The 21265-nt window shown below is 42.7% G+C and overlaps 2 protein-coding genes across 6 annotated transcripts in view; both read left to right on the top strand.

Annotated features, from left to right (window-relative positions):
• The window catches only part of csnk1da (casein kinase 1, delta a), a 51995-nt gene extending 41513 nt beyond the window's left edge, over positions 1-10482 (top strand). For 3 of the 4 annotated variants that reach the window (XR_007447798.1, XM_049560293.1, XM_049560292.1), the window contains exons 9-10: positions 24-133; positions 7127-10482. Coding sequence is in view for 2 of the 4 variants with exons in the window: in XM_049560293.1 (XP_049416250.1) it covers positions 24-133; positions 7127-7177 (161 nt within the window). In the remaining 2 variants the exon portion in view is untranslated. Of the gene's footprint in view, positions 1-23; positions 134-7126 lie in introns of those variants that run through there. The other variant, XM_049560295.1, reaches the window with a different exon arrangement.
• An 8143-nt stretch (positions 10483-18625) lies between these two features.
• Positions 18626-21265, top strand: part of dus1l (dihydrouridine synthase 1-like (S. cerevisiae)) — a 51810-nt gene continuing 49170 nt past the window's right edge. For both annotated transcript variants that reach the window (XR_007447794.1, XM_049560242.1), the window contains exon 1: positions 18626-18735. The gene's annotated coding sequence lies outside the window, so the exon portion shown is untranslated. The remainder of the gene's footprint in view (positions 18736-21265) is intronic.

The following is a 21265-nucleotide window of genomic DNA, read 5'->3' as shown; positions in this document are numbered from 1 at the left end:
TCTGGTACCTTTTTGTCTTTCAGGTATGGAGAAGGAGAGGAAGGTGAGCATGCGTCTTCATCGTGGGGCACCTGTGAACATCTCCTCTTCAGACCTGACGGGGCGCCAGGACACCTCCCGCATGTCTTCACAGGTAACACACTGCTTAGCCATGTATAAATGAAATGTACTGGGCTTTGGGTCAGCAGTAGAGCAAGAATAGATTCCCACTCAGTCAGTAGGTAACGGGAATGAAGAAGAGCAAAAGTAGGGCTTTACATGGCACAACAGTAAATATTATAAACAATGAAATTTGTGCTCAATTGCCTGACAAAGATTGTCCAAAAATAACATATGTAACTAGAAAATGCAATACCTGCAGAAAATGCATTTGAATATTTAAAGTTAAAGACAATTGCAAAGCATTGCTGAAAATGCCCCAAAAAATGTTAAAGCCCAAATGACCGCCAGAGGCGGTGCTTTAAGCACTGAATGACTTATACCAGCAAAGTCACGAGGAATCCAGATTACAAACCTCAATGAGTAGAATCGGAGGATTCTGGTGAAAGGACCACACCCAGTGGATGGGGAGTGGTAACATTCACCCTGTAGAACCTGGAGAAAGTGTCTGGTGATGCCCATGAGGCAGCAGCACAAATGTCCTGCAAGGATACTCCTCTCAGGGAAACGTGGAGACACTCCTGGTAGAGTGGCACCTCACACCGGATGGCAGGGGACGGTTACTCGCCCCATATGCATTGCTGATGACCTCCACAATCCAGTGTGACAGACGCTGTTTGGGAAGAGCGCAACCCTTGCTAGGGCCACCATAGCAGAGGAAGAGCTGTTCCGACTGTTCGAATGCCTGTGGTAGCTGCAATATATGCTCTTAGGGCCCGCACTGGGCACAGCAGTTCCGACTTGTCACCCCTCTCTCCTGACGGAGGGTCAAACCATGCAAGTCTTATAGGCTGGTTGAGGTGCGAGCGTGACAGCATCTTAGGGGAGGAACGCTGGGTTTGGCCACAGAGTGACCCCTGATCCATCTGAGTTCCACCTCAGACATGAGTCACTGACAGACAGAGCATGCAGCTCACTGACACACTTCACTGAGGGAATGGCCTGGAGGAATGCGGCCTTAAATAACACCCGCTTCAGCTCTGCCTGTGCCAAGGGTTCAAAGGGAGGCCTACATAGCGCATCCAGCACCAGGGGAAGATCCAGTGTCGGGGTCTCGTGGCTCTTGGAGGAAACACCCTCCGAGCCCCCTTCAGGAAGAGGGACACCTGACTGTGGCTCCCCACTGTGCCGTTGTCGACCCTAGCATGTCGACACGATATGGCCACCACATACACCTTCAAAGTAGAAGGAGAGCGGCCATTGTCTAGGAGGGACTGCAGGAATTCAAGGATTGTAGGCACAGAGCAATGCATTGGGTCTTCACTCCGACCCATACACCAGTCGGAAAATAGCTTCCATCTGTTGTCGTACTGCAAACGAGTGGATGGCGCTCTGGCATTCATTATGGTATGCCTGACGGGGTCCACACAGCTGCTCAGCAGCAGTTCAGGCCGTCCAGCAGCTACACACACAGTTGGAGGCGTTGGGGATTGGGATGCCAGATCCGACCTCCTAGCTGGGACAGGAGATCTCTCCTGTTGGGGAGGCGCCACGGCGTGCCACCATATAGTCTGTGCAGCAGAGGAAACCAGAAGGGGGCCACCAGCAGAATCCTGTGACCCTCCTGAAGAACTCTCTGAAGTACTGGCTGAAGCAGTGGGAAGGCATATAGAAGACCCTCTGGCCAAGGATGAGCCAGAGCATCTTGGCCTAGAGGGCTGGTCGTCTCTGCCAAGGAGAACCACCGAGGGCAGTGGGTCGACACCTCTGAGGTGAAGAGGTCCACCTCTGCTCTGCCAAAGAGGCTCCAGATGGTGTGCACCACCTGTGGGTGGAGGTGCCACTCCCCTGATGGAGGCTTTTGACGGAAGAGTGACTGCAAGGTGGTTCTGCTCTCCCGGTAGATATATTGCCCATAGGCTGATCAAGTGGGGGCTGCCCAGGTCAGGAGATCCTGTGACAACTGCAGCAGCCATGCAGACTTGGCCCCACCCTGATGGTTGATAATGATATACGGTCGAGGTGTTGTCTGACTGTATGAGGACATGCTTGCCTCTCAGGTACAGCAGGAAGTGCTTGAGAGCTAGGTGCACCACTCGCAACTCCAGCACATTGATGTGTTCGGCACGGTCATCCACAGACCACTGTCCGTGAGCCGTCCTGCTCTGCCACACTGCACCCCATCCCGAGGGGCAGGCATCTGTAGTGACAGTCTCCCTGCGAGATGGAATGGAGCCCATAGGGACACCCCTTGTCATGTAGGCCACGGGACCAGGGCGAGGAGACACTGCTGCAACACCTTGAGGTTCCTGTGCCTGTGCCGCCCGGCAGTGGAAGCTGTTCAGCCACCTCTGCAGGGGGTGCAGCGATAGCAAGCCCAGCAGAACAACAGCTGAAACGGATGTTAGTTTGCTCAAAAGCCGAAGAAACCTGACCAAGGGCAACAGATGTGCCCTTTGGAATAGGGGAACAGGGTGCAGGATGTTGGCCACACGGGGGGGGGGGGGAGACAAGCTGTCATAGTTACAGTGTTCAATTCTACACCAATGAAAATTGTGGTCTGAGATGGTTCCTGACAACTCTTCTCCATATTTACCTTGAGGCCTAGGTGGACCACGTGGGACAGGAGACGCTCTGTATCTTGGGACACCTGAAGCCCCCCTGAAGCGTGAGCAGCCCAGTAATTGAGCTGCTGATAGGAGAAATACCCGACAGCCAGCCCCGAGGCCTCAGTTCCTGGCCCCCCGGCCCCTGGGGGTCCTGGAAGGGGGATGGACAGGATCCAGGGCTTGAGGTTGCTTGGAGGGCAGGCGGGCAGAGTCCCGGAAGTCACGGGCTGGCTTCTGCACAGGACGCTGAGACTCAAGACGGCCACTGGAGTGAGCTGGTGGTGGTAAGCGAGCTCGGGAGGCAGCCGCGGAGCCTCTAGGTCTGTTGGGGAGAGGCATACATCGAAGACCTGCAAGCTGCTGCCTGGTCTGCCCAGCCTGGATGGTTCGCTCCACCGCTTCCTGCGCCGCTGGACCAAATATCTCTCCTGGCTCCACAGTGAGACTACAGAGAGTTCTCCTAGACGCTTTTGTCAAATTCGATTGTGAAAGCCCGACTTGGCGACAAGTTTGAATTATGATGGACATCATCTGTCCGATTTCCTTGGACAGAAGCCCGAATGCCTCTAGTGATGCATCACAAAAAGTCATGGCATCCGCATTCACATTGCCTCCCTGCAGAGAAGCTGAGGGGGCGAGCATTAGGTGTGATAGGGAGTTGCCTATACGACCGTCCCGTGCTCCAGCATCATAAGCCCATGTGAGAAGGTCATCCATGATCCGACACTGAGGTCGAGGGCACCTAGCATCCCGTTGCAGAGCCTCATCAGGGGAAACGATGAGGGATGCGATGGTAGGCTCGATAGCTGGCATGCAATCCAGGCCCACTCTTGCTGCGTCGTGCATAGCTGCCAGGGTTCGACCGTCAACAGAGAGACGGGAGCAAATTTTAGTGTCCCTCCAACAGGCCTGTAATTCCTTCAGGTAGTCCTCAGAGTGGGGAACAGCAAAGGCAGTGGAGGCCGGCCTGCGCCTGAAGAAGGCACTTGCAGAACCTGAGTCCGTCTGTTGTGCTATTTCAGTGTGTAGGCGATCTAGGGCCATGCGCATGATATTGAGCATGGAGCCATCTTCCTTTTCAGCCAGTGAGCTCTGCGCTGAGGAGTGGGAGTCCGGCTCTGAGGCCTGGGAGACCCCACCCCCTATATCTTCCCCATAATCATGGAAGCGAGTAGCCGAAGCTGCCAGGGAGAGCGCATCATCCTCTGGAACCAGTTCTAGCATTGGAGGATTGAGCACCTCATCCTCCAAAGGGACAGCAGGCTTGCGGACCCTAAGCATGGACCTCATCTGAGCAAACTCAGCAGACAGCTGATCCACCTTTGATGAAAGTCTGCCGTGGCCAGACTTTGTCTTTTTTCTGGAAGGCGTGGCTGCAGTGGCCTCAGCCCAACGCTTAGAATGTCGATGTTGGGGTGGAGACATTTGACCTGATGGGGGAGGTCACCGTCACCCTCTGGGTGTTCCAGCTCTGCCAGTCTGGCAGCCTTCACTGCCCAGGGCATGTAGCTGCAGTTCATACAAGGATTTCCAGAGAGTGCCTCCTTCAAGTGCTCCGGTCCAAGGCACATAGGGCAGAGATCATGGCCATCATCTGGCTGCAGAAGAGCCCCACAGCAAGTGCAGTAATGGGGGTTATCCATCATGGTGGCACTGGAGGAACACTGCCACACCGGCAAACTAGCTAGCTGGAGTACAGAAACCGTAAGCTGGAGGGAGGAAGCGCATACGCTGCCTATACCAGCAGAGGGTTAATACACACTGCAACCACAGAAAATTGCCTGCTGTAAATCGTTTTTATATATATATATATATATATATATATATATATATATATATATATATATATATATATAAAGATATGGATATAGCTATATAGATTTATTCACCGTATGCTGGGAACAGGGAGCACTAACTCTAGCTTTCACCAGCAAAGGCTTGTCAAAAGGCAAAAGCACTACTTGCAAAAAACAATAGTTACCCGGAGCACAGACACTAGTGTTAACCAAAAAACAAAACAATGCTTCCCTCTAAGCAGGTATTACTGGTCAGACTGGTCAGCTTATCCACTAAAAAGAAAAACAGAGAACTAATCAGAGCCCCGACGCTCTCGGTAACAAAATGAAACCATATGCTGGGGAGGCAGCGTGCACGCAGCCTTCACCAACGGAGGTTGATTATAACAAACTCAAAATACAGCAGATGTTACCGCTAAAATAAACAACAGGCTATACACGCTGGCAACTGGGGAGCAGTAACGCAACCCTCCAGCAGAAAAAAACTCCAGAAACAGAGAATATTAACTCAATCAGAGTAAATCAAGTGCCAGGAAGATGTTGCGCGAACGCAACTTTCACCGACAAGTCTTTAACAAAATAGGTAATATAACATTAGTTTGCAAACAACTTAGGAGTTTCATACCTTCTCCGGAGAGGGAAATGAAACACTGCCTTACCGGCAAAAGGACGCACCAGGTCCACACTGAATCAAATGTAGTTACACTCCTCTCAAGAGGGAAAGAATGCCATCAGTTCCTGGAGTGACAGGATTTAAGTTTGAAATGCAGTTGCAGTGCTTCCAAAAGCAACCTGCGTACGAGCAGATGAAAAGGAAATTATCCTCTGATGTCACCGGAAGATATAGTCTCTTTCGGGTCATCCAGGGGTCACAGGGGACATTGTTGGTATACATACTCGAACTGCTCATGCGCCAAGGGGAATATTCAGTGCTTAAAGCACCACGTCTGGCGGTCAGCAGGGATGAAATAGAACCTGGAAATTGAAATGCAAAACTGGTAGAGCTGAAAAGCTGAACTGCATTACCCAAAAAAGTTGAGAGCTGAAAGACATTTCTTGAAAAACAAGCTAAACTCTAATACTGTCAAAGGTGGAATTTAAAATTAACTTACTAAAAGGCTGAATGAAGAAATGCTTTGTATGTATAAAGCATAAAATGTAGAAAAAGAAATGTTCCTGGTTCAATCCCAGGAGGGAGAGAGCCCTTCTGTGCGGAGTTTGCATGTTCTTCACATGTCAGCGTGGGTTTTCTCCGGGTACTCCGGCTTCCTCCCACAATCCAAAAACATGCAGGTTGGGGTTAGGTTAATTGGTGACTCTAAATTCATCATAGGTGTGAATGTGAGCGTGAATGGTTGTCTCTGTGTTAGCCCTGCGGTAGACTGGGTGACCTGTCCAGGGTGTACTGTGAGGGAAATTCTCCTCTCTGAAGAAGTGACAGACTCGGTGAAAGGAATCAAGTATTTTTAATACATGCAGCATGGAGAGAGGACCCAAGTGTTCTCTGACAACCTTCAGAATGTACAGATTTGTATACCAAAGCAAAGCTCTGACTTGAGGCTGCACCCACCAGCTGCACTCATAAAGGAGATTGCCCCCCCGTAATAAAAGGTTTAGCAATACAAGAAACTTGCCCCTACCAAATGAAAGGTCATGACCTCAAGATGTAGAAAATTGCCCCACAATACAGATTCTTGAATAATTCCCACAGTGCCCTGCCTCTCGCCCAATGTCAGCTGGGGCAGGCTCCAGCCCACCCGCGACCCTCAAGAGGATAAGCGGTTATGGAAATGAATGACTGAATTCAAGTCCTTAAAGAGCGTCTGAAGTCTGAAATTCTAGTACTCTCAATACTTCTGTCACAAAGTAGAGTAGATTGAAGATTTTTCAAAACCCTGCAAGTACAGGTTAAAAAAAAGCTTTAACTTGATCATAACCATAATCATTTAGAGGCTTTTGTTTTGAAAATTCAGCTTTGTCTGGGCCACCCCAGTAAACTAATATCACCACTTTGGGAGTCTTATTTTGAAAATCCAGCCTTGTGCAGGGTCCCCCAGTAAAAACCTCTGTTACCATCCGTGTGCTTTTATTTTGAAAATTAGTGATTAAACACACACAGTCTACAGTCACTCACATTAGTTGGGATCTCCATACTTGAATTACAAATCCAGAGGAAAAAAGTTTCTTTCACTGGCTGTGCTCGATGGTGGGATGGTGAAAAACATTCAATCACTGCCAGGTTAGGAAACATTTTAGCATGCTCCTTCCACCACCATCAAACCTCCAAAGGATCCTCCTTGGGTGTCTTGAACTCCATGTAGGCTGCCACCTCATCCTCGGGCTGCAAAGTTTCATGGCTGGAGTCCTCCACGTCAGTGACCAATGTGACCATGGGGTCAAAGGTTACACTTGTGCCACTGACTTTCAAAATAAAAGGAACTGCAGCTTGATCGTATTTATATGTCAAAATATTACATAAATGCTGCATATCGTTCTCATTTGTTTTATTCTGAAAAATAACTATATGTTTGTCCTCACCTGCTGCCCGTGTGCTTGGAATTCATTTTTACCATTCATTTTTGCTACTGATGTTGATGATGTCATCATCATGTATCTTCGCAGGCCCTGTCCCGGGTCACACCCAGTGGCCTCCAGTCTGCAGCTCCACGGTGAAACCCTCCCTTCCACCTGTGAACCATGGAGGCCTCAACATGCACACACACACGCGCACACACACACACACACACACACACACACAAACACACACATATATAAAGGACACAGAGGACTCCCAATCAATGCACCAGAGTCTAGCTGTGCTTTTTTTCACTTAACACACAACCAGGAGTGTGTGTGTGTGTGTGTGTGTGTGAGAGAGAGAAAGAGAGAGAGAGAGTGAGAGATGGGTGGGTTCAGTACTGTTTCGTAGCAGCCACCCCCTGCCTCCTTACGGTTGATAAAGCCATGGATTCACTTTTTTATTTTTTTTATTTTTTTTTTTTAAACTGGTCTTACTTTTTTTTTAGTTCTTTAGCATTAAAGCTTCTCTGACACCAGCGCTGCTGATCAGACTTCACAAGGGTTTGAAACTGGAGAATGACAAGTCTGTTAGCTGTTGAAAATAGTGTGTGGGACATTTCTAATTATGAAAGCAGGAAGACATGATCCATCATAGCAGTGTTAAAGACTATAAATCCCACAAGTCAACTTCTTTTTTTCTTTCTTTTTTTCTTTTTCGGTGTTTGACGTTTAAATGTAAAGGTAGAACAACCCCTTTGTTTCTAAAATGGGACAAAGGGTCTTTTAATGTTCTATTTTCAAATGTTTTTTGTCCTCCTCAGGTGTGTTAGAACCAGAATGATGTGGTTTATCTAAAAACATGCAGCACATTGTCTTTCTGTCTTCAGGTTTTGACTGCAGTGTGCTGCTTGGGGAAAGCTGTGAATGGAACAATCTGTCCACATTGAACAGACGAGTTGTTTTAATTGGGTGCATAGTGATGTGGTTTTGTGTTTGTTTGTATGGTTCTGTCTTGGGGTTTTACAAGCTCAAATGGGTGGGATGAACATGTTGAGGGGCATTTTTTTGTAGGTTTTAACTCCTTTGCCTCCTAACCTCACTGTAGGAAACCTAACCCTCTGCCTCCATTTAGCTTTTTTCCAATGATACCTCTGGCCATTTTGTAACTAGACCTTGACAAATACTCATTGTCTGTCTTATTGATGGGCTTTGACCAGAATTTCAGGGATTTAAAACCTGCCTGTCTGGGTGTGCATGTCCAATACTAGATCAGTAGATGTTACTAAAATTGACCTCACATGCTTAAATGATGTCTTTTCCAGTGCAATGATGATTGCTGCAGTTTAGTTTACAGTTTCAGTCAGCAAGCCTAGAGCAAACAATGAGCTTGTAAATTCATGACAGAGGCGTAACGGTGGATACTTTACGTCCGTTTTTAGGATTTTTCTTGGAAAAAAGCCTCCTGAGAAGCAAAACAAACAACTTCATAGTGATACTGGTGGGAATCGGGCAACTTCCCAATCCATTACTTGTAGCCCAATATCCCAATCTCCCAGTTCAAATCATTTAATATTGATAACACAAGATTTAGTTACATGGTTGCACAGTGCACAAATAAACTGTGATCTGAATTGAAGCCAGTAAGTTTAGATGAGGTGTCCTTGACTTGTGGCTAAAATGAAGGCACTTATTAATAATGGAGACAACTAATCAGCCTGTGGAAAAAGGTTTAATGTTGCCTGATGTTGGACAGAACAGTCAACTCATTACACTCTGTTTCCATCTTCAGTCTGACATTGCATCCACTCTGATTTCCGTGGGGGAGGGAGATTCGACTTTCCCCAACCAATCACTAGAGACCAACCTATCTGTCTGAGTGTAACATCATTTTAACATGCCAACATACTGGCTTTGCTGGGGTTTCAAGAGTGAAAGCGGAGCAATATAGTGGGCAATATTGAGAAGACATGTTGTTTAGAGCAGCCTGGATAGCAGCCTTTGTTATATTCCTCATTGGTTCTGGCACACTGCTTGACAACAGCTCGTCAATGATTTTGCTCCCCATGTGGCACTAATTTGATTGTTTATTATTTTAACTGGGAAGCCGCTGTTTTATGTCCCAATGCCAGATGAAATGAGTAAATTCGAACTCGATGGATTGGGCAGATTAAGAGGTCTTGACCCAGGGAAGGCAGAATGTCTTCTGTAGCCTGTGAAAGCTAACGCAGGATCCAGGCTTTGTGGAGAATGATCCACTCAAGGGTGAGCTGATACCGTAGCCCTTGTTGCCTAAATTTTGGCCATTTTTCTTTTGATCTTTTTTGGCAGGTCCCACACTGATTAGCTAGAGTGCATCTAATGCCACTGTATAGACATTTAATCTGTCATTAAATTTGAAAGGAGATGGTATCCATGGAGCACAGCAGGGTCAGTTATATAATGAACTGAAGCAATCTAAGGCTTAACGTAACCAGTATAGTTCAGTTCAACTGCAGTCAGGCCCAAGATTGATCTTTCTGACCAGCTTGGGACATCCCCATATCACACAAGGTCACACAAGCAATGTGACAGTCCAGGGATAAAAAAATGGACTGGAGTGATTTAATATCAGGCTAAATGGAAGTGCGGAGAGCTATTGAGTGTTGTCTTATGAAAGGAAGTCCCAAGTGTGTCCCAGCTAACTCTAAGCTGAGTCTCATCTGTGTCCCACCTGAGTCCCAGGTATGTCCCATCTGTGTCACAGGTTCGTCCCAGCTGAGTCCCGGCTGTGTCCCAACTGAGTCCCCACCTTAGTGGAGCTGCGAGCCTCGTGGCTCTTTTTGGTGACGCTTGTCTTCCATCTGAGCAGTCTGACCAGTAATTGAACAAGGTGCCAGCAATTGAAATATAAAATCCTTGATGTGGTTGCAAAGTATTTCAGGCCATTTAGTTGAATTGGAGAGGGGGGAAGGGGATGTAGTGGTAATTTGTCCATGTTTGTTGTGTATAGGATGTGCTTACTCTGTGTACCATGTCCACATGAGCCGCTGTTTGATAGTAATAGTGTGAAGAGGGACTGGGAATGCCTCACATTAGTTTTTTGCTTTTGTTGTTTTAGGTTTTTTTGGTCATAAGTGTACTTCACCGGTGGGCTTGAGAAACAAACAAAAAAGGGATGGATTAACTTGTTTGTCTTGCTTCTGATGGCTATGATAGATGCAAGTACACTTTACAGGGGAGTACAGTTTTTTCAGTTTGTCGTGTCTGCTTCTCAGTTATTTCTTATTTTGTCACCTCCTGTTCAATTTTGCTTTTAACTATGCATTGAATATGGTTAATCATATCCAACAATGCATCTCTTAGTATGGATTCATGGGAAATCTTTCTTTCCACTCAAACCTTATGACTTTTGCTCCTCAACTGTAATGCTACTGTATTTGTGTATTTTAAAAATGTAAATAAATTAAAAAGTACTTGTATTAGTTGCTTTTTACTGATTGGGCTGGTTGAAATTAAAAGCTAAGAAAATGACATATTTGAGGTGGATTTGTTTATTTTTTGAACACTCATCCTTCAAATTGTTACAAACCATCGTCAGGGGACCATAATTATCCATACTAGAATTCATTCTCTGGACACATGAACTACATAACTTGTCTTTGTGAATGGGGATTATAAAAGGGACTTGAATCTGCAGGTGTTGTTAAAGGTATACTATGCAGGATTGTCAATTACTGTTGGTAAACACACTCGCCAGTGAAAAGTGAAAGTAAAAGCCAGATTCACTCTAATTCGACGTTTGCCTTGCTGTATTTCTGTTTTGGTTTTTTTGGCGCTGTGTGTCTCTTGGGTGAGTTCTGCTCAAAGTCTGGCACCTTGTCGCTAGATTTTCATAATTCCCTGGCCTTACCTAAGCTCTTTGGGAGTACACACCCATAAACAACTCAAACACAAAGTCAGGAAATAAGAAAATCCAGGCAGAAGGCAGACAAATCGATCACCACTCACTGAGAGTAGGTTGCAAGTGATGATTGAGAGGGATTACTTCTGTTTAAGTATGCACATTGTTTTTATGCCTTTGCGCTGGCGATAACTGTGGCTGGAGGCATTGTTTTCGGGATGTCTGTACGTACGTCTGTCCGTTCCATTCTCATGAACGCCTTAGAGGGAATTTATTCAAATTTGGCACAAATGTCCATGTCTGACTCAACAATGAACTTATTAGATTTTGGTGGTCAAAGGTCAACGATACTATGACCTAGCATCTGTCTCATTCTTCTGAGAGCGATATTTCAAGAAGGCATTAGGGAATGCATTAAAATTTGGCGCAAACATCCACTTAGACTCAAAAATGAACTTATTAGAATTTGAGGGGCAAAAGTCACTGTGACTTCACAAAATGTGAACCAGTACTCAAGAATTATGCTAATTATGACATATAATACAAACGTCCAATAAGATAAAATGATGAAGTGCTGACAACTTCTATCCAAAAGGTCAAAGGTCAACTTCACTGTGACATGTTCTGCAAACACACTTTTCCGACTATTACTCAACGTCCTATCTCAGGAGCAAAAGGGGAGACATTTGGTCAGATACTGAATAGGTGACACTAATCTTGGGTGTCCACCTTGGAACTGTGCTGATTGTATAGATCTTATGTGCTGCTGGGGGTAGTTGTGTGTGAAGCATCCATGTTTTCATACACATAAATGAAAACTGTAACTGTTACTTGAATGATGTGCAGAGGCATACAACCACAAGGTGGTAATTACAGGTAAGGAAAATCCTGTATATCTTTAAATACATAAAGCTCAAAACTCATAAAATCACAGCTCCACATGGATGCCGATATTGCTCTGTACAGGGGAAGCTGTTTGCTAACATAACTTTTGAGGTGATTATATATCAGGTGTTAGGTTTTAAGTTTGCTCCATTGACCCCAAGTAACTGAACAATTGGAAGCAGCTGTGCCACAGATAAAGGTGACAGTTGAAGGGTGGAGGCTCATCGTGTCTACAGTGGAAAATAAAGCACTAAATTATCATTCCTATTTCTTTGTTTTCACATTAAGGCCTTGCCCAGTGCACCTGTAATATCAAATACCAATCCATTACAATAATGTTTTGGGCTGCCCAGTGCTACAATAAAATTGTTTTTAACAACAATGACAATCTTACCACTGGGCGGTGCTGTGGGGTAACTGTGAGCACCTGCTGCTGCGCAGCTAGGTCAGTTACATAACAGGCCATGCATGGTGCTCCTCCCTGCAGGATATCAAGAGATAAGAAGAACGTCCACAGTGAAAACTCCCCAACCAATGAGAGAGAGGATACGTAGTAAGGTGGAAAAATAGAGTTTATGGATGGATTATGGTGCTATACATCAATAACATTTCTGGGTGTATTTTTGATTGAATGTTTTATAAAATTGAATGTGTAGTATTATTCCAGAGGGAAATGTCTGTAAGAAGGTGCTGGGATGAGGTGTGTGTGTGTGTGTGTGTGTTGGTTATACAGATATGTCCTTGATGGATAATTGCTCAGAACAATCTTAATACACATGGTCTGTATCATTATACTAGAAAATGTTCAAATATTATCGCATAGACAGTAGCACAGTAATAATATAAAGGATGTAGACAAATACATAAAGAATAAGAATATGTATACATTTATGTCCTTGTTAAACCTCTTCTTTAGACATCTGGGCCGTATTTCAGAAAGCAGGATTAGTGAAAACTCTGAGTAGCCTATGTTGAGCCTGAGATGAGGGAAACTCTGAGTTTTCCATTTCAGAGAGCCAGCTCAGCGAAATCCTGAGTCACTTACCATGGCAACATACTCTGTGAAGCAAACCTGCGTGTCGCAGGTAGGAGAAACATGATCTGTCCTTGAGTGAAAGAAGCTGTGGACTTTGGGGCACAGTTTATTCAGAGGCTGTTGCGTAAGGAGAAGACCCAGTGATTAGACCCAGTTTGGATGCCTTCCTGGAGGAGTGTCTGTATGACAATTTCACCTCACAGTCTTATGGGGTGCCGTTTGTAAAGTGTCTCACGCTGAAAATAACATCAACATTTTGCCACATTTAGCTTCAAACAATGTTTAAGAAAGTAATGTGAATTTTTTAATGTCATCTTTTACCACATTTACAGCATAATTTGTTAACTTAGAAATATATTAAATAGTTAAATCTAAATATTAAATGTGGCACATAAATGTTAAATGTTAAATCTAAATATTAAATCTAAGTCTAAATGCTAAATATAAATGTTAAATCTAAATGCTAAATATAAATCTAAATGTTAAATCTAAATATTAAATATAAATCTAAATGTTAAATCTAAATGCTAAATATAAATCTAAATGTTAAATGTTAAATCTAAATGTTCTGAGTGAAACTAAATATTTAGCTAATATGCAAATTCACACTGCCGGTCATCGGAAGTACCAAAATAAAAGCTCGAGATGGTCAGACTGTGTTTATAGAATCAAATAACGAATTAAAACCAACTTATCGGGGGAAATGAACACTTGAACATACATTAGCATGATAATAACTACCTAAAATAACAAGAAACATGTTTGGAGAAATTTTATTTGACATGTACTTTGAGTTGTTAGTGTCCCTTCGGAGGGACTAACAACCTAAGCTAAGCTAACAACCGTTAGCTCTTAGCACCGTTAGTGGTCTGTAATGACTCAGTCAGTACGTTTACATGCACAGTTTAATTCCACTTTTAATCGGAATGAAAGGCCATTCCGATTAAAAGTGGTCATGTAAACGGTCATTCCGATTGAAAATTAAATCTGATCAAAGGGGGTGGTTTAATCCGTTTGTCATTCTGAATCAAAGAATTTTGTGTGCATGTATACACTCATTCCTCTTTAAATTCATTCCGGTCTTTCTGCGCATGCTCGTTTCCTTGCCCTTCTGGTGCGATGACGTATATAGCGCGCATAGCAACGGGCTGCATAGCAACAGGCTGAGATAGAGCAGTCGGACTTGTTGCACTCACCGGTTTCCATTTGCCACAGCACGGTCTTCTGTCTCCCTTCTTTGACCTTCTACCTCCCTTCTGCTCAACAGATGAAGCATTAGCAGAACAAGGTTGCTGTTGTACTGCTGCCTCAAGAATATAAGCAAAACACGCCCGAAAAAGGCACTAAGCATCGTCAAACATCTTGTTATCCGGAGCGAGGACTACAGTGTTTTCTTCCGGTAAACGTAAACACGTAACATCTGCCCGCCCCCTATCCAATCAGAAACCTTCCCTGACCCAAACCTTGCGCAGACCTGAACAAAGGCGATTGAACTGATCTCCCATGTAAACCCTCATTCGGAATGAATATTTCCCATGTAAACTACCTGGAAAGACTTTAATTCCGAATGATTTCATTCAGATTTATTTCATTCCGAATGAGAAACTATCATGTAACCGTAGCCACTAACTCTTAAACGGTCCGTAAACGGTCCGTTACAACATGATTGAGCTAGCAAAGCAGTTTTGTGTTGCGATGTGTGGTATTTATTCAGTTTTGGGAAATCACAATGTCTAGAAAGCATCAGTGGCCACAGCAGCAGCAAAGCTAACATCAGGACGTCATCTGTTAAAAGCCTCTCGTTATTGGATACGACATGAAACTACTCCAGTTAGCTCAATCATGTTGTAACTAAGACATCCGCTGGAAAAAAATATTTTTTTTCACGGACCGTTTAGAGTCATTACAGACACCGCTAATGGGGCTAACAGCTAACGGTTAGCCCCGCTAATCTATATCGATAACCATGTTATTAATTTCAGAACGTGATAGTAATGTTTGTTCAATCATAGTGTTTATAGACTTTACAAACACCAGATTAGTCTAAACAGTGATATAGTGACGTGAAAAATGTGAGATATGAATATATATATATATATATATATATATATATATATATATATATATATATAGATAGATAGATATCTATAGATAGATATATATCTATAGATATCTATATATCTATAGATATATATATATCTATATCTATATCTATCTATCTATCTATATATATATATATATATATATATATATATATATATATATAAATAGATAGATATATAGATATATATAGATATAGATATGTAGCTAAACTCCACTGGTTTTCTACCCGGAAGTATTTGTAAACAATAAGGTGATTCCCTCCGAAGGGACACTAACAACTCAAAGTACACATCAAATAAAATTTCTCCAAACACGTTTCTTGTTATTTTAGGTGGTTATATCACGCTAATGTATGTTCAAGTGTTCATTTCCCCCGATAAGTTGGTTTTAATTCGTTATTTGATTCTATAAACACGGTCTGACCTGCTCGAGCTTTTATTTTGGTACTTCTGGTGACCAGCAGTGTGAATTTACATATTAGCTAAATATTTAGTTTCACCCAGAACATTTAGATTTAACATTTAACATTTAGATTTATTTTTAGCATTTAGATTTAACACTTAGATTTAGATTTAGATTTAATATTAAGATTTAACATTTATATTTATATTTATATTTAGCATTTAGATTTATATTTAATATTTAGATTTAACATTTAGATTTAGATTTAATATTTAGATTTAACATTTAACATTTATGTGCCACATTTAATATTTAGATTTAACTATCTAATATATTTTTAAGTTAACAAATATTGCTGTAAATGTGGTAAAAGGTGACGTTAAAAAATTCACAACACTTTTTTAAACATTGTTTGAAGCTGAATGTGGCAAAATGTTATTTTCAGCGTGAGCCACTTTACAAACGGCACCCCATACAGTCTTTCATTTAGGCTATCTCAACAATCTGTTCCACCCACATATATCAAATATTAGGACATCGTGGATTTGCATTATCATCTGAGCAAATTTTATACACTGCCGCTGTCTCACTGAACACATCAGTGAGACAGCGGTTTGTCGGGCTGTAAGAACAGTGTTTGAGTTTGAACGATGCAGCGCTGGAGGGGGCGCGGCCGAGACGTGCAGGTGTCCCCAGGAAATGTGGACATACAGAAACAGCAAGCTCCAAGTCCATAGCACGATGTTGTATCCGACAACGGGAGGCTTTTAACAGATGACGTCCTGATGTTAGCTTTGCTAACTGTCCCTGTCAGCTGCAGCCACTGATGCTTTCTAGACATCGTGAATTCCCATAACTGAATAAATACCACACATAGCAACACAAAACTGCTTTGCTAGCTCAATCATGTTGTAACTAAGATATTCGCTGAAAAAAATTTTTTATTCACGGACCTTTTGTTGAGTTATTACCTTATTTTTATACAGTCTATGGTTATAGACAATGCTAACGGCAAATGTTAACAGCTAACAGTTGACGTTAGCCCAGGTAATCTACGATAACCATATTAATTACGTGCACACAGAAATAGTAACATTTGTTCAGTCATTGTGTTTATAGACTTAACAAACATCAGATTAGTCTACACGGTGATATAGTGACGTGAAAAATGTGATATATAGCTAAACTCTGCTGGTTTTCTACCCGAAGTATTTGTAAACAACACTAAAGGAAGAATTTTTTTGTTTGTTTTTTACCGATGGATTTCGAGATTAAGGAGATGTTAAAACAGGTGGGGACAGGAGCTGGCCACCACCGCGGTGCTGAAACTAAATCAATCGATGTCAGGCACATCGATCACCCACCACTATCAGCCATAAGTCACACACAGCCTACTTATTTTTCGTCTTATTATTATTTTTCTTCCGCCAGATTTTGGTGCGTAACTTGTGCCACAGCTCTGAGCGCACACAGGGTGCTTAGGCTAGTGTAATATTAATGTGCCTGCTGCGGCTGGATCTGTGAGCGTTTGGTCGCTAAGAAGAGTGTTAAGAGTGGGTCAGCTCAATCTTACAACTCCTTCTTAGTGAAAAATCTTCTTAAGCTAAGAGCAATCTGGGAAACGCGGCCATTATCATGTCAACATACAGGGAAAATGTGTCCAGAGTTTATGACATTTATCAGGAGAGCTAGAGCCATTTGACTAAAGCTGACGTTATTACTGCTGTAGCATGATGTTATTAGACTAAATACTACATTTCTAACAGTGTCTGATCTGATTTATTGACACAGCATGCTTGTAGGCTGCTGTAACATTAGGTTTACAGAGGAAATAACGGGAAATAACGGGATGTGACTTAATGGGGTGAAAATATCGTTAGTGAAACAGAAACAAGCGTTAGTTAGGGGACAAGAGTCAAGAGTCACAAAGACTCATGTATGTTAAAAGTCACTTACAACCGGTGTAGGCCTATTTACTGTAGGCTAGGTTATGTGTCCAGGGTCCTTCACCTGTGAAACGAGTAACGTGACCACTAACTTGTCCCCAAACAAACGCATGTTTCTGTTAGACCTATTTGTGTTTCACTAATGTTCTATAAGTATTATGAAGAATGTCAGACTGGCCAATCAGTGGCAGAGTTGGGCCTGGAGTTTCGACTGACACAGAACCGGCACGCTGCCGGTTCCCGAACCTAGGCCTAATTATTAGGCTACTTGCAACGGCATGAAAGACAATCTGATATTCTGTTTGTTGTAGGTTATTTCCTTAAAAACTACGACTTTATTCTTGTAATATTATGACTTTAATCTCGTTAAATTACGACTTTAATCTCATAATATTACGACTTTATTCTCGTAATATTATGACTTTTTCTCAGTTATGACTTTATTCTCGAAATATTACGACTTTAATCTCATAATATTTCGACTTTATTCTCGTAATATTATGAATTTTTCTCAGACTTTATTCTCGAAATATTACGAGTTTTTTATCGTAATATTTCGACTTTATTCTCGAAATCTCCGATTTTTTTTTTCTTCAATGTGGCCCTAATACTCTGTCGTAGTTTAATATCTTTGTGTTTGATTTTGAGTTTCTGCCCCGTGCATCTGGGTTCCATCAGATTACAGCTGAATTAGAGGATAAAGCAAATTATATTAAAACATATGAACTCTGTATAATATTTCTGTATTTTCTGTAGCCTATAGCCTATTAGACACATTAACACATCACATCACTTAACATTAGGCTACCTATTAACACACTCTGCAGTCTGTTCCCACCACACCTCACGCTGTTTAGCTGCAGCTGTTTTGTTTTTTTCATTTCGCGGCCGTTAAATCTCCGACTCAGTTGGGATGAAACAAGTGGCTTTCTGCTTTCGGCCACTGAATATCGCGTTATTTGCACTCTACAGTTGATGGCTTGGGGTGCTCGCCGTGAACGCGCTTTTCTCAGGCTGAACATAGGCCACTCAGAGTTGATTGAACTGATTCTGATCAGCTGAGGGGTATTCCAGAAAGCGGGTTTAGTGAAAACTCTGTTAACCCTGAAATGAGGGAAACTCTGGGTTTTCCGTTCCAAAAAGAGAGGTAAATCAAACTCTGAGTCAATCACCATGGCAAAAGCTTCTCTTTAATCATTTAAGAGTAAAATGAATAATAGAGAGAATTTAGCCTCGGCCTTTTTTTGTTTGTTTGTTTTTTCCGTTTGGCTTGCTGACAATCCAATCTACTGCCCCACACTCCCGTCCAGTAGGTGGCGGTAATGCACCTTAAAGCTGGTTTGCCAACCGCCATTAAAACTTAAAAAAGAAGAAGTTTCCCTCCGCTGCTGTGTCGGCGTTGCACTCGGAAGGACTAGTTGTACACCAAGGCTACTCTATAATCCTTACAGTATTACAGGTAAATAAACATATTAAGCTATAACTTATATTGATAAGTGTAGTAAGTACTTGAGCAGAGCCATGCATGATGTTGCCAGAGAAACAGAAAGTGTGGTAACTGTTGTGGCTGTGTCCTGGAGCATCGTGTGCTGCATGACTGCTGTTAGCTTCATAGCTAACTTAAACGGCTCCACAGGTCAGATACAGCTAGTCAGTGGATAATGCTTAGAAGTATTGACCGTAGACAGACAAAGGCAGAAACACTCGAAATCAACAAAAGACGGAGCTGTCGACTTCGCTCTTGCCCATTTAGGGGACAAATGCAAACCTGGCTGAGCTTGCAATATGACGTTAGCTCGAAGATTTGAAGTGTGTCGTGCTTCAACATGTCACGTCAATCTGCACAAGAGCAAGAAACTAAAGAACACTCGGTAGAAAAAAATAAGTAAAATATCAGAGTAGAAGCCACTATTGAACAGTAACTTTAGACACCTGGGGAGGTCCGTGTGTTTACCGGGGGATAAATACCATTCAAAGTCTTGTTTTTAACTGAGTTAATGGTAAGTTAACCAAACCACACTGTATCAAAATAAAGATCTACATAGAAGGTACACACTGTGGCTGGAGGAAGAGGCGACATACACACACATTTAAGTGCCAGAAAAAGATTCACTACTGTCCTGTGAAGTAAATTATCGCACATTTATAGGAGCTCTGTGCCACATTCTGAGCGTACAGTGCTGCGTTCACGTGCACTGCAGCTATTTCCGTTTCCCGAGCTTTAAGTGTGTGTGTGTGTGTGTGTGTGTGTGTGTGTGTAAGAAAGAAAAATCACACCTTGATGTCTGTCCTGGGGTGAAGTGGGGCAGGGGACAAGCTATGCACACTATTTACAACTTTTGGTTATACAGATATGTCCTTGATGGATAATTGCTCAGAACAATCTTAATACACATGGTCTGTATCATTATACTAGAAAATGTTCAAATATTATTGCATAGAAAGTAGCACAGTAATAATATAAAGGATGTAGACAAATACATAAAGAATAAGAATATGTATACATTTATGTCCTTGTTAAACCTCTTACTTAGACATCTGGGCCCTATTTCAGAAAGCAGGATTAGTGAAAACTCTGAGTAGCCTATGTTGAGCCTGAGATGAGGGAAACTCTGAGTTTTCCATTTCAGAGAGCCAGCTCAGCGCAATCCTGAGTCACTTACCATGGCAACATACTCTGTGAAGCAAACCTGCGTGTCGCAGGTAGGAGAAACATGACCTGTCCTTGAGTGAAGTATGTGTGTGTGTGTGTGTGTGTGTGTGTGTGTGTGTGTGTGTGTGAGATTATATAAATCAGATAGTAGCAAACATTTTACATTTTTGAAAAAAAAGACAAACTTAATCCAAGAAGCTTTTTAAGCTGAAATCATCATTAAGTCCATTTGGTGTCATAGTATTGAGTGTGTTTATCCAGAACATTTCTCTCTGAGCCAGTCTCTTTAGGATGTCACCTCCTCTAGTGGTCATCATGACTTTTTCAATCCCACAGAACTTCAGAGAAGAAGGTGAACCGTGATTGGCTTCAGCATAATGCTTTGCAATTGCATAGTCCATGTTACCTGTGCGAATTGCAGTTTTGTGTTCTGATATTCGTTGTTTGAGGGGTCTTTTAGTTTGTCTGATGTATGAGAGACCACAGGGACATGACAGCATATAAATCACGTGGGTTGTTTTGCAGTTTATAAATCCTTGAATGGGAATGTTCTTTCCAGTGTGGGGATTGTTGAAGGATTTAGTAATTGTAGTATTATTGCAGCAGGCACAATTATCACATCTAAACATGCCAGTTGTAGAAAGCCACGTGGTCTTGTTTTGAGTCATATGTTTGTACATGACAATGTTTTTAATAGTTGGTGCTCTCCTGAATGAAACCAGGGGTGGAGATTTACAGAAGTCCTTCAGAGATGGTTCCGCTTGGAGCACATGCCAATGTTTCTTCAGTGTGGCTTTTATTTGTGAGGCACAGTGTTTGTATTCAGTAGAAAAACAAGCCTGATTTGAATTCAGGGTTCAATGCTAAGGTTTTTTTTCACTTGCCCGGTCGGGCAAGTTGGTCAGCACAGAGCCTGCTGGGATGTTTCTATGTATCTACTGGCACCAGAAGGGTTCTTTAGGACTAAGTACATACAGTACATGTGTGCACAGTAATGAGCAGGTGAAATGTCTGTCTAGCTTACATATGAGGTGTCTCAAGATTTAGGAACATACAATTTTATTGAATATAATAAAGTAAAAAGTCACGTGACATGCTGCTGTTTTGTGCTATGACCTATTTAAGTGTTGGAACTTGTTATTTACGTGACAACGCCTGAATGCAACACAAGCTCTGCATGAGTGCTGTACTGAGCTGCTGTTTGTCTGTGCATAACAGCAGTCTGTTGGTTATTTACACAGTGTCCATAACAATAACTTTGTCAGCTGACAAAATGCACCAGGCTTGGGGTCAGGTTTGGTCAGGAAAATGCGGCTCGAGCCGCTCTAGCGTGATC

Source organism: Epinephelus fuscoguttatus, linkage group LG19, assembly GCF_011397635.1.
Source record: "Epinephelus fuscoguttatus linkage group LG19, E.fuscoguttatus.final_Chr_v1".
Classification (NCBI taxonomy): domain Eukaryota; kingdom Metazoa; phylum Chordata; class Actinopteri; order Perciformes; family Serranidae; genus Epinephelus; species Epinephelus fuscoguttatus.
The sequence above is the reverse complement of the archived record's forward strand: the minus strand, read 5'-3'. Positions and strand labels throughout refer to the sequence as shown.